Source organism: Gadus chalcogrammus, chromosome 12 (genome assembly GCF_026213295.1).
Source record: "Gadus chalcogrammus isolate NIFS_2021 chromosome 12, NIFS_Gcha_1.0, whole genome shotgun sequence".
Taxonomy (NCBI): Eukaryota; Metazoa; Chordata; class Actinopteri; order Gadiformes; family Gadidae; genus Gadus; species Gadus chalcogrammus.
This window is the reverse complement of record NC_079423.1, coordinates 1,469,339-1,481,905: the sequence shown is the minus strand read 5'-3', so window position 1 is coordinate 1,481,905 and position 12,567 is coordinate 1,469,339. Positions and strand designations below refer to the sequence as shown.

Genomic DNA, 12,567 nt, shown 5'->3' with positions numbered 1-12,567 from the left:
GCTGTCGTTGACGGACATTTTCGTGCAGACGCGCAAGGTGTTTGGTTTGTGTACAACCTGCGCGTGATTCCCGGCGCATGACATACGTCACAACCAAACGTTAGCGATTGGTTATGGCAGATCCAGAGTGGCACTGGGCAGATCCAATCATTTTAAACTTCAACAGACACCCGCCTTCAAGTGAGTTAACATTTGTCAATTGATTAGGTCCAGACTCTCTGTACAAATGAAATGAAATGAAGTGAAGTACGAGAGTCTGGTAGAACCAGGCTAATCAAAACCCTCTGTCTCTTCAAATATCAACTGTAAGGCAGTCTGAACAGAGAATCGCTTTGCCATCTTGATCAGTTGTGGTATGGAACCACTGTCAGAGCTTTTTGATAGTGTCAGGTCCCCAAGCTTGGTTCCCGCAAGACAGAGGGTGAAATGTGTGGGAATATGGGTGTAGATAGTGTTGGGTGCTCCAATTTTGCAACCTTGTGTGGGAACAGTGGGTGCACATTGTGGGTGCTCACACCAAGGGCCCTGCTTTACTGCTTTACTCTCTGCTCACACACACACACACACACACACACACACACACACACACACACACACACACACACACACACACACACACACACACACACACACACACACACACACACACACACACACACACACACACACACACTGTGAGGAAGAAGGGAAAATGAGGGTGCACAGAACCTATGATTTCCACACTTAAACTAGCTCCGGGTCCACTGGACCCGAACACGCTGTGTGTAATATAAATGTGAAGGGGGGGTATACAGGGGGTCATTGAAAATGTTTTCGGATTTATGTTCCTCACAGAAAATGAGCCAAAGCCAATGAATCTTAGTTCAAAAAAATAATTATTTGTATCACTTTTATAAAAAAACTGAAAAACGGGTCCCACAGACCCGAACACCTTATAAGGGTTGACAAGCATCACCTAACACAACTTGACTAGCCTATCATAGTTTCTTGCCCCTATTTTTTTCAGATGTATTGTTATTTATCTAAATAAGTAATATACACAACAAATAAAACCATGAATAGCAAATACATTAATTTTTATACAAAGAGGTCTAACTATATTACCTTTCTCTAAAAATACATAGACAAATTACATGCATACTGCCTAAACCTTTAGTTTCACATTGCTCAATGGTCCATTATATCAGCGTATCAATTCGACTAAGATTGTCAAAGAAATAAAAGCACTTTACAATCAACTACGTTAAACCAGGCTCCATAACAAATCTCTCACCTTCTATTGAGGTTAAATCTAAAAGGATTTAACCTCTCAGACATATCACAGTAAATAATCATGACCAGTTAATAACACTGAGCCAAGATGTAACACAGGACTACTTTCAGTCCCTGAGTTTGCAGTCTGCGGTGGGGACTCCACTTCCCATTCTGCACCACTGCCTGAGCCAATAGACTCCAAGCCCCTTCCTGGATGCTCTGTGCTGTTTGGCTGATCGTGATCGCAAGGGGAGTCAAAGTTTTTGCCATCTTCCTCCTCCTGGTGCTCATCCACCTGCTTGGGGATGAAGTCAGACTGGAAGAGAGCCTGGATCTGGGTGAGGAAGGGGTCTCCCTCGTCGTCGGGCAGGGGCTCCAGGTATCTGGCCAGGGACGACAGCATCTAGGCACATTAAGGGAGTTAGTTTGGGTTAAATAATTCGATGCATCAACAACAAAACGTTTGTCAAGCTACAACCCTGCAGGATGAGTTACGCAAGACTGACCTTTTCTAGACAGGTGAGGTGGGAATCCCTCCGGAAGAACCTGTCCATATGCACAATTCTGACCAGAGGAAAAACAGATTATCTCCTTCATAACAAACTCACCAGAATTGCTCACCGAGCACCAAACTATCATGGGTCACTCACCCATGAGCTTGGGAATATTTTCTTATGATCCACTGAGATCTTTTCATTAGCTGCTCCCAGTCTGGAATGTCCTGGGATGGCAGGAAGTCAAATCTGTAGGGCAGCTCTGGACACACACACACACACACACACACACACACACACACACACACACACACACACACACACACACACACACACACACACACACACACACACACACACACACACACACACACACACACAACTAGATGAGGTTGTTGGGAGATTTTCTGCAGACAATTGTATCTTCTTTTGATGTGGGGCTGTGTATGTGTGTGTGCGTGTTTGTGAGAGAGACATACTCTGACAGCCGGATGATTCCTGGTGCTCTTTCACTAGAAGGCAGGTGGTCTGTGAATGTGGCGAAGCGTTGGAAGGGTTGTAGGGGCTCACGATCATACCTATGAATGGAGCACCACCTCGGGAAAAGTAGCTCTGCAACACACAAATCATCCAACAGCCCTAATTTATTAATTTCAGAAATCTCTTGCTAACATTTGTATACAGAAGATCTTAAATCCTGTTTACCTGGAACTGGTCCTGTGTGTGGATGTCCCGTAGCGAGGGGTTGGGGTGAAAGGTTGGGTGCGAGTGGTACCAGCCCACCACACTGTACCCTAGCATTGACAGCGCCTCACACGCATGCGTCTGGGACAGCGGGTCCATCTCACACTGCATGCCTGTGCTCACGCTGTTGCATGGCTCGGCCACACTGATCTAGAATAGATTCATACGTATAATGAACAATCACTCAATGTATAATAAAAAATATATAAAACATTAACGTGAAATTTTGTTTTAATGTCAGAACACCATTGTTACCTTAAGGACTTTGTCTTTTTGATTGAAAGTTCCTCCCAGTAGTCCAATGACCTCTCCCCTGGACACATGGGCATGCTGAGGGAAGAGACGATGGAGTTTATTAGTTCATAAAACAACCTGCTTTCCCATTGCACAAGCCAGAGAAAGAAGTTAAACGCGAACATACTATTCAGTACGGACCAACATCATGATTGTACAACACAGCTCGTTACCTTAATTAAAAACACACAGCTCGTTACCTTAATTAAACCCACACAGCTCGTTATCGTAAGTAAAGCTCAGTGTGTTTAACAGTCCTAGTTCTAGGTTGGTCTCGGTTCCTCTGACCGGTGTTCATGTATAGACGTGAGTTCTGTTTTTGCACTAGTAGCCAGACTTAGCACACATCCTTCTATGTCTTTATTGTCGAAATGTTTGGTAAAAAGCAAACAGAAGAACAGGCTACCATGTCCATGATGAGGAGAGCCTCTGAGCACACCATTACCCGGAACGGCTCCTGTTGGTTAGATCACAGCGAATGTCATAGTTTCAGAACAAATGCTACGCAGTTTCACATTAAATTGTTCCTTAAATTGTAAAACATATTGACATCCTGGCGGATTTTGATTCACTGGGGAGCACCTGAGAAGTTGCAGCTCACCTTAACATCTTCCCCGAAAGACTTGCACATAATCAACTGGAACGGATCGAAGGATCTAGAAGAAAAAGGAAGGGTCCAAACAATGACCATATCAGTGATGGCCTTGGGCTCCCACTGCCTGTGGTTTGTTAGCAACAGGAACAGTTTGGCTTGTAGTCTTACTCTTTATGTCGGGCAATCTTGCAGGGTTTGGGCTGTCTCTTCATCTCCTCCCTGCGAAGGGCCAGCTCCCCAGCACTCAGATGCTAACATAGGAAATGGGAGGAGTAACCTACTTGATCTATTCGCAAACCGTCAAGGGTGGATCTTCTCAGGGGGACCAATGACAGCTTTAGTGTCGTACCAAGATAACAAGCTGTGATTCTTACTGTGGTATAATTTATTTGAATACCATGCTGACGGACATGCAGGTATACCTCATATGTCTGCCCCTCCAAGTCCCTCGAGTCACACCAGTTCCCTAATAGGTCCCGCACACGCCGCTTACGGGTCCGCTGTGAAAACCAAAACATCATCCCATCAGCACAGGACATAGGGTTAACTGTAGGGGTGGAGCCTGAATGCGGTTTGAGGTGCTACCCACCATGCTCTGTAGTCTCTGGGCCAGCTGGTAGGCCTCCGAGGCATCCTTACCCTCCTTATGCCTTGAACGATCTATCACCCGGGGCCGGTTATACACAGCCTGCTCTACTCAAGAGAGAGGAGTAGGGACATAGAAGTAGACTTCAAAAAACATAGCAATATCAGCTTCTGGTCACCAAAACAAATACAAACAACGATACACCCTTGCAGCAACAACTGACCTAACGATCAACCTAATACCTAAGCTGGATATACCTGAGAAAAATGTCTACCAAACCTCTGACTCCCTTCAAATGGGAGATGGGCTGCATTATTATCCATTGCTGCGTTTTTTCATAGTGTTTTTCATTTACCACAGTTGAAGTTAATGGCTCCGATCAGTTCCAGGTATGTATGCACACGGCCGATGCAGTTGACGTCCCCGCAGTTTTTGAGGCCTGGCCTTACAGAAGTCTTGTTTAGGTACTTTGGCTTGCTCTTCATCCTAATGATGAAGCCACATGGTCAGGCAATAAAGAAGACATTCTGAGTATGTTAGCAATAAGACAATATAGCTTCACACCAGCCTTATCCTTTCAATAATGGATAATTCCGGCTGGGCAGAGAATGAATAACGTACCACTGATCCAGGATGTAGTTTCTTATCTTCAGGTATCTATCCGGCGTCTTGGATGGACGTCCCTCAAAGAACTCGGGGATAGCTTGTTTCTCGTCATCGGTGATGCTCTCCACGTCCAGATGAATCTCCTGTTCTGGGGCATTCAGCTCCTCATCCTCCTCCTCCCTCTCCTCCTCCTCCTCCTCCTCCTGGTATTCATCTGCTCCATCAGTTGGACTCTTGCCAACCCCGTTGTCACTGCCTTCTAAAGTAAAAGAATATATAATCGATATTAGATAACTGCTCAGTAGCTGTGAAGAATGTTTTGCCTGTTAATATTCGTGGCACTGATGAGTTGACCTGCTGTCTCACTGTAGGCTCCCTCGGGTCCAGACCTTCCCTCTGAGCTCTCAGACCAGGACCTTCCTTCGCCCAACTGGGGTTTATTCAGAGAGATGGAGACATCTTCCCCATCCTCTTTCAGCCGGGCCCCCTCTGACCAGTGGGCGGGCGCTGAATCCACATGACTAGAACCATCTTCCTTTAAGGCTCTTTCACTGTGGTTCTCAGCCTTTCCCCCTTCGCTCTTCTTTAGGCTTCTCTCTTGTCGGCTAAATCTGTCGGTCTGGCTATCCATCTCTGCCTCTACATCGTGTGCTGCCACGTAGGACTCTAGCTTGTCCTCCACTTGGGGCTTTTTGGGTGAGATTCCTTCGTCACTCAGATCATCGGTAATGTCCACCTCTTCGTCCTCATCATCTGAGAGCTTCTCGATACGAACAGCGTTGACCAGAGCGGATGGTAGTATAGAGCTGGAGCTGGGCTGTGGGAGATGTATTTTCGCCTCATGGACTATAAGGGGCACCATGGCTTCCAAATCGGTTTTACCCTGCAGAAATTTAAGAAAATACGAATATTCTTCAAACTTTTTTTTTTTTTTTAAATCAACTCCTGGTTAATCTACTGAATTAACAATATGGTGCTTGTGAATATTTGTAAAAAAAGAAAAAGACGCCTCAGCCTCAAATTGAAATTGTCTATGGTTTAAGATTGTACTACATAGTAATAACATGCATACAAACCTTTTGCTTAAAGTATTGTCTGGCGTAGCTCTTGACCTGAAGAACGGTGCGACTGCCCACCAATTTTGCAATCTTTGTCCACCTTCGACCAAATTGAGTCTAAAAAAGTAATTAAATATTGCAATTTCACAGTCAATGCATATACTACACAGCCGCACAGCTATTTTTTTTTACATGAAAATGGCATACACGATTCGATTAAAAACATGGGCTCCGTACCAATCCTTCTTCAAAAAACCTCTTCTCTTGTTGGGACCAGCGTGACGATGCACCTGTGCCTGAGGGCTTAGATGGAGACCTGCACAGTGTAAGAAACAGGATAGGTAGCCAAAACACACAGACAGCATACTGTCTGGAATTAAATCAATAAACACTTACTGCTTAGCTTTAGGTTTTGAGCTGGAGACAGTCGGCCATGCATTCTGCGGAATCCCTTGGCCAGTAAGATAATATCTAATAGTATGGTTTAGGACTTAAGTGATTAATAAGTGATTAAACTTTCTCTAAAATGTCGGAAATCTAACGGTAACATGATTTTATAAATTGTGAATTCAGCAGGAGGATACTGTTCCTCCAACAGCATGTTCTCGATCAGTTCTCGATTCTCCACACTGATGGAACTGTCAAGCTTCCACGGCTTAAGGAGAGAAAATTAAAGATGTAAAGAGAGCCAGGCAAAATGGTACACAATTCCACACCACAGTATTTGATTCTATCACAAAAGTATGTGATAATTAACCATAACATACCGATATCCCAGTTTTGGTCTTCCATGCAGACTGCACAAACTGGTCCTGGAGAAGCCGGTTTTCACCCAGGTCACTGAGATTTAGAGACAAGCAAACATAGATGTATTTTGCGACACCAATCTTGTGGTAAAGCAGGGAAGCGGAGGCCAGAGACTAAACATGTTCACATTCTAAGCTATCCAGCATCTGGGGATGGCAGCTAGACTGAAAAACAAGATAATATTAAATAACGCTAGACACGACCGCCGTGGGAAGTGGCATGAAAGGACGAAGGACGAAGCTACTACGTCCATATGGATTTCACAAATAAATTCAACTCAAACTTACCAAACACTGGCATCAAACTCATCTCCTTCGATGTCAACGTCCACCTCGTCCGCCATGTTTGATCGATCAGAACGTAAACAGGACGTTGAGAGATGTAGAACACAGTGATCCAAGCACTGCCACCCAGTGGACATGAATAATATTCAGTAATGAATAAACATACAATTCCGCCAGAAGATGGCGCCATTTACTTATTTTTAGTCTACACAAGATACTCGGCACCAACATGAGCCGCACTTGAACACATCTGTCCAAACATTGACTTTCCGATTATCGTTTATATTTTTCTACATAGTGCTTATTATAGGCTACATTATGCCTGGGAGAAGTTTAATTTTATAATATTTCAATACACTAGTCTATTGATGTTAATTGGTGAGCTACATGTTAAGCACATAAAGCTAAAGCTATATGTTATAGCTAAACAGCGTCATAGTTTAGCTATAATACATTCATGCATCTTTCTGTCTCCAATCTAAGAAGTTCCGGGTGACAGCCAAGCTTAGAGCGCTTTTCAGCAGGGGCATTCACTGGTGATGCTGCTTCTGCTTTCAGGTTTCCATCATCCGTCTCCACTGGCTCTATCAGGTCCAGCACAATGCAAGTCTCAGCTAAACAAACAAAAACACCGAAGACATTAAACAAATTAATGGAAGGATACCCACAGCTGAGACAAAAGAGACAAACGTTACTATTTTAACGTTTTTTTTTTTTAACGTTATATGGACTATTTCATTGCTGCGATTAATGGCGTCGGACAGAGGGGTGACACATTATTGTAACCTGCTAACTTTATTAATAGTATTATAAAACGATTATAAAATGTAGGTAACTAGCTATGGTTGCTAGTTAACGTTACTTACTTTCAGTTTCTCTCGCTGTATTCCTCTCAACTGCGCCGTCATCGTCTTATTGGTTAGGGAGGGGGGAAATCTGCTGCGGGATCATATCAATGATTTTCTTTGATAGAGGGTCCGTAATCATTGGTGGTGGTCCCCCCCCTCCGCCAGTTTTAAACATCCCCCTCCTCTCTTCTGCCGTATCCTTTTTTGCCTTTGCCTTTAAGTTTTTCCAGCAGGCGTCTTGTCCCCTCGTCTGCGCTCCGCTAACATGACCTGTCTCCTCCTTGTCCAGCGTACACTGTCAGTTCTCTTATCCTCAATAATAACCCCAAAGTCCATCAATTCCGAAAGTGTTGTAGTGTCAACTGTAACAGTTAAGGTAAAATAACTTAACCTTATGAAAAAGTGAGCTTGTAAATATATTCACGAGCCCTCTCCCGTTGTTTTTTCACGATGTAGGCTAGAAAAATAGAAAGACCAATACATTTGTGGATTATATTGTGTAATTTGTTCACATTTCGCCGGAATCTATCATGGCAGACACTGAACACAAACTAATCCTATTTTAAATCCTTGTTTAAACTAGGTTAACTAATCCAGAGTTAAAACTAAGATGTGCAACGCATCTGATTAATTAGGCCTATAAACCAGTTTAAACCTAGATTTACTAACCCTAAACCAGGATTAATTTAATCCATGTTGGTGCAGCCCAGCCTTTATGCTTTAGAGTTACTCGTATAAATTTGATGACCGGACCAATAAGGTTTAAACTTTTAAACCCTTTACTCAGAATTAATTAAATATTTGGCCTAAAGCATGGTGTATCAGACCCATGGCAGGGATGTTGAAATTCCCCCATCATGTTGAAAAATGTATCAAATTGTACAGATCATATTGTGTCTCCGCCTCGGCTAAATTCAGTTATTAACAGACAGCTCAATGATAAATTATGCACGTCTTCCTGGTAACAGGTATGATGTTAACTGGGTTAACTTTGTTTCCAAATATGTATTTGATCCAAGGTTGTATTTGTTTACCATTGTACCTTCCCAGCAGTCTTACATGTCGAAACACTGAAAGCAGTGCAAGTCAAAGACAACAAAAACGTTTTTATTTAAGAAAATTCACAGTTTCTAATGGCACTACAGTTTGTTGTAGTTACTCTCACTCCTACTGTGCAAATCTTCACAGATAGAGAGAGAGAGAGAGAGAGAGGGTGAGGGGTAACAAGAAAAAAAAACTGCAGCTTTAAAAGATCATCACATTTGACAATATGAGGTTGAATAGAAAAATAAAATGGTGACATTAAAACAAAAAAAGGCATAAGGAGTTATACAAAGTGCACACAGAAATCCTTGGATTACCGGGATCCATCGCTCTATATTCAGCGTTTAATGGGATCAACAAAATCAACACAATGACTCTCTCTCATGACTCACAGACATGGGCAAACAGGAGAGCAACAGCGAGACACTCTCACATGCATACAGGTCAATACTATCAGTCAATCAAAAGTGATTACACAATCCCAACAAAGAGAAATTAAAATAAAAACCATAACCTGCTGGGTATGTGGATCTGAAATAGTCCCATTTAAACATTGTGTTCCGATCCATACCCAATTCTCAATTAGATCCCTTAGGTAAAAACGTTAACATGATTCGTATCCTAATTCTTCCAAAACCAAGGGCATGTTTATTAGGGGAGGGCAGACACATACACTACATGAGTGAAGAAGATGAGGGAGAGAAGACAGCTAAAAAGTAAAGCAAGCAATAATGTAGTAGATGCATACGTGTATGGAACAATTAGCCAGGATCAAATTTTCAATCCCTCTACAGGAACTTGGTTTAATCAAAAGAGCAAAAAATAAGTGTAGTGAAAGACATGTGGGATGGAGCAGAGAGGTGGATGCAGGACAACAATCTTCAGAGGTCAATTTAAAAGAGGTGGGGAAGATGAGCCCTGCAGCCTACATCTCATAGTCAAAACTCCAGGCCCAACGAGATCGGTAGCCATTCAGAAAACACAAATAGGTGCTTATTTCTCATTCATAGAAACATTGTAGGGAATGCCCATTCAGTGATTCCTCAGTCAATCTGTGGAGTTATAGATTCTTTATAATGTTGGAGCGGTTTCACGTCTCAAGGATTACCAGGGGGTCCGCCTGTGCTTCAGCATAGGTGGTAAGAAACCGAGAATGAAAGCGAGAGCAAGACACACAAAAGCATCTTAAATTTCAGTGGATTTGCCCACAGTTACTTCCAAAGCGCCCATGACACAATCAAGAGGAGCAGTCTCACCCATACCCACAAGCTTCTGTGAGGAGCCAGACAATAAATAAAGCTAGAATTATGTCCTTTATGTAAACCTGTTCAGGGCATGTGACATTGGTAGATAACTGGTTAAGGGAAACTAGGGAGTTTCCCTCAGGGAGTACTGTGGATTCAGAGCTCAAAGACCATTGAGCCATTTCCCAGAAAGATACAATATATTAATACATCTACTTAAAAAAAAGGTGCTTTGCTTATTGCCCATTAGTGAGCACTAGTACTGTTGAGTGTAATATTGCATTTTTCCCAGGAAACCTGTGTGTGTCCAGTCCCCCACCCCGCCCCCCAGTCTCCCAAGACACTGAGGCAGGGTTGACTACATTGTGTGGAAGATTCTGTGAAGATAAGGCATTTAAATAAATAAATAGTTAAATACAAGTCCATCGGCGTCCTTCACCGTGTACCAGGAGCGCTTGTCTGAAAGAAAAGTGTGTAAACCTCAGAACACGAGGTCATAGCTCATGTGGTCTCTGTATGTGTCCTCACCCCATTTGGATGCCTGCTTCCATTCAAACAAACCGATCCTTGTGTCGATATGTGGCGCGACTCGGCTGCGTGTCACATTTACAAAGAGATTCCCCCTCTATGCTTTACCCAGTTGGACCTGCCTCACCAGCTATACGTACCACGTCAACCATTACAGTAAATATCTCATTAGGCCGTTGCCATTTATGTAAGCATGTATGAAAATTGGGAAAGTATTGAATTGGGGCCCAGCCCCAAAAGGCATGAAAGAAGTTTTTTATGGTAGAGTGGTTAGGTTTCTGAGACTGCTTCAGTTGATTTTATAGCCTGAGCTAAACGCAAGTTAAACATTAACCTGGACAAAATAACGCAACCGCATCACTGATCATCCACACACTGAGCACATTTCGTCATTCAGCTACGAAAAGTTGGGCTTGGAGTTGACAAGAAAGATAATAAATAAGAAAGACAGAAAAGTAAATATAGAAAGGGATAGGGCCTGATGATTGTGAATGGTCAAAACTGGTCCCATATGAAAAAAGACTGGAAAGATATATTATATAAAAGAAAAAATGGAAGTGAAAGACGGAGGGACTGGGAACAGTTCTGCTGGGTTCCACTGATGAATCACATTTCATCAGACGGAGCATCTGTTCTCATTTCCCCAACGATGCAATTCGTTTGATCCAGCGTTGGGCTGTCAAAGGCAGGAGGAAAGAACAATAAAAAAACAATGTGCTATCCTTATTGGGGACAGCTCACTCACATTTCAATGGGTTGGACTATTCATGTTTCATGCCCCCACACCAAAATGTTAAGTGTCTCGGTTAATGCCTCCCCAAAAAAGAAAACTTAACAAAATATAACCTGGTACGGAAAGACAAAAGACAAACTCTCAATTTCATGTTTCCACCACTAAAAGCTCTCGAACTTATAAAAAGGCACGTGACCACCTCAGAGGTCTCTGACAGGGGTGTGTGTTTGTGTGTGTTTAAAGTAGCTTACGGAGTGTATGATGCTCAGTTAATACCAGACAGTCTAGTTCCTCAACGCACATGGCTGCTGTAGACTTTTTACAGAGACGACAAGGCGCCAGGCTTATCCTGGAAACCGGTAGTCAGCTAGCAGTGCCATGTGTGGCTCAGGGGACTCACAAAACCATGATCACTCTGATGTGCGTGTGTCTCTCCAAATGTTATTCAGACATGCCCAGTGACACTGACCCCACGCTGATATCCTTGTTTCCCTTGATCAATTTTTGCAGGCTGGGTAGAGAGCCGACCACCCCCTCTGGCACGGAGGGGAACTGCAGCTCAGACTGCCGCGACTTTCGCTGCTTCACCGAGCGCTTCACCTGGCGGGGCTTGGCTGTGGGGTCCCGGTGCAGCGGGAAGGGCAGGGCCTCGATGTACATACCCGGCGACAAGGAGGAGAAGCTGAGGGAGGGCGGGGGGAGGCGGCTGGTGTAAGACTCTTCCGAGTGGGTGGAGGAGCTAGAGCTGCTGCTGCTGCTTCCGCCGCCGCCAGTCTCCACAGACGATGGCCTGAAAGCGAGCGTCAACGTCAAATCCTCCACGGGGACACGGGCGTACTGAGGGAGGGGATTAGGGGGTGACTGAGGAGGAGGTGGGGGCAGGAGGGCAGGAAGAGGAGGAGGAGGGGCAGACAGGCAGCGATGGAAGCCGTTGCATTTGGGACCACCATTCGCCATGGGGCTCGAGGGGCATGGCATCATCAGCGCCTCAACCTTCTCCGATGGCTTCGTCTTACACCGCTTTTTCTATGGGGGAAATATATATTATGGATAAAACTAATGACTCAAGATTGTGAATCATCAAGGCCAAATCAATCCACAGTCAAGCCAAGCACTAGTAGTTATTACTGATATTATTGACAGTCCTACTTTGGGTGGTGATGCTGGGGGGAGAGCACAATGGACAATAACGACAACACTATTATGTTCAGAAAGTGGAAAGTTTCTGACGTGAACATGAACACTGTCTTTCGCAAAAACAGGTCACTATCCTTTTTCGTGACGTCATGGCACTGCTCCTGGGTTTAAGGTTACAAGAATAATAACAAGGATACTGGCCAAGGTGCAGAGAGACAGGAAGGAGGGAGACCAAGTGAAACCTACTGACTAATTTGTCTCTACTCCCGACTGACACCAAGACAAACACTCAACATGGCCGCCAAAGGCCC

The 12,567-nt window shown here is 43.9% G+C and overlaps 2 protein-coding genes across 7 annotated transcripts in view; both read right to left on the bottom strand.

Annotated features, from left to right (window-relative positions):
* Positions 1–817: 817 nt before the first annotated feature.
* Positions 818–7,038, bottom strand: mysm1 (Myb-like, SWIRM and MPN domains 1). Of its 3 annotated transcripts, none has more exons than XM_056603912.1 (20): positions 6,726–7,038; positions 6,399–6,471; positions 6,216–6,286; positions 6,028–6,102; positions 5,869–5,947; positions 5,650–5,748; positions 4,928–5,456; positions 4,589–4,829; positions 4,323–4,453; positions 3,971–4,074; positions 3,804–3,881; positions 3,550–3,632; positions 3,388–3,442; positions 3,193–3,243; positions 2,748–2,822; positions 2,454–2,642; positions 2,228–2,360; positions 1,905–2,010; positions 1,761–1,818; positions 818–1,657 (listed from the first exon to the last, which is right to left on the bottom strand). In XM_056603912.1, the coding sequence occupies exons 1-20, from the start codon at positions 6,857–6,859 to the stop codon at positions 1,319–1,321; spliced, it is 2,703 nt and encodes a 900-aa protein (XP_056459887.1). In that variant the 5' UTR covers positions 6,860–7,038; the 3' UTR covers positions 818–1,318. The 3 variants fall into 3 exon arrangements, with proteins under 3 accessions (XP_056459887.1, XP_056459886.1, XP_056459888.1); XM_056603911.1 differs by having other exon boundaries at positions 819–1,657; positions 4,589–4,832; positions 6,726–7,037; XM_056603913.1 differs by having other exon boundaries at positions 819–1,657; positions 3,232–3,243; positions 4,589–4,832; positions 6,726–7,037.
* Positions 7,039–7,834: 796 nt separating this feature from the next.
* suco (SUN domain containing ossification factor) overlaps positions 7,835–12,567 on the bottom strand; it is a 63,861-nt gene continuing 59,128 nt past the window's right edge. For 3 of the 4 annotated variants that reach the window (XM_056603907.1, XM_056603908.1, XM_056603910.1), the window contains one exon: positions 7,836–12,145. In XM_056603907.1, the coding sequence (XP_056459882.1) occupies positions 11,561–12,145 (585 nt within the window). In that variant the 3' untranslated portion in view covers positions 7,836–11,560. Of the gene's footprint in view, positions 12,146–12,567 lie in introns of all 4 variants that reach the window. The other variant, XM_056603909.1, reaches the window with a different exon arrangement.

Bases quoted from the DNA above. Each gene is read 5' to 3' on its own strand.
- mysm1 (XM_056603911.1), bottom strand. From the start codon at position 6,859: ATGTCCACTGGGTGGCAGTGCTTGGATCACTGTGTTCTACATCTCTCA. The intron at 6,472-6,725 runs GTAAGTTTGAGT...TCTAAATCTCAG, and splicing joins GAGTTTGATGCCAGTGTTTG to TGACCTGGGTGAAAACCGGC. The intron at 1,819-1,904 runs GTGAGTGACCCA...TCCTCTGGTCAG, and splicing joins AAATATTCCCAAGCTCATGG to AATTGTGCATATGGACAGGT.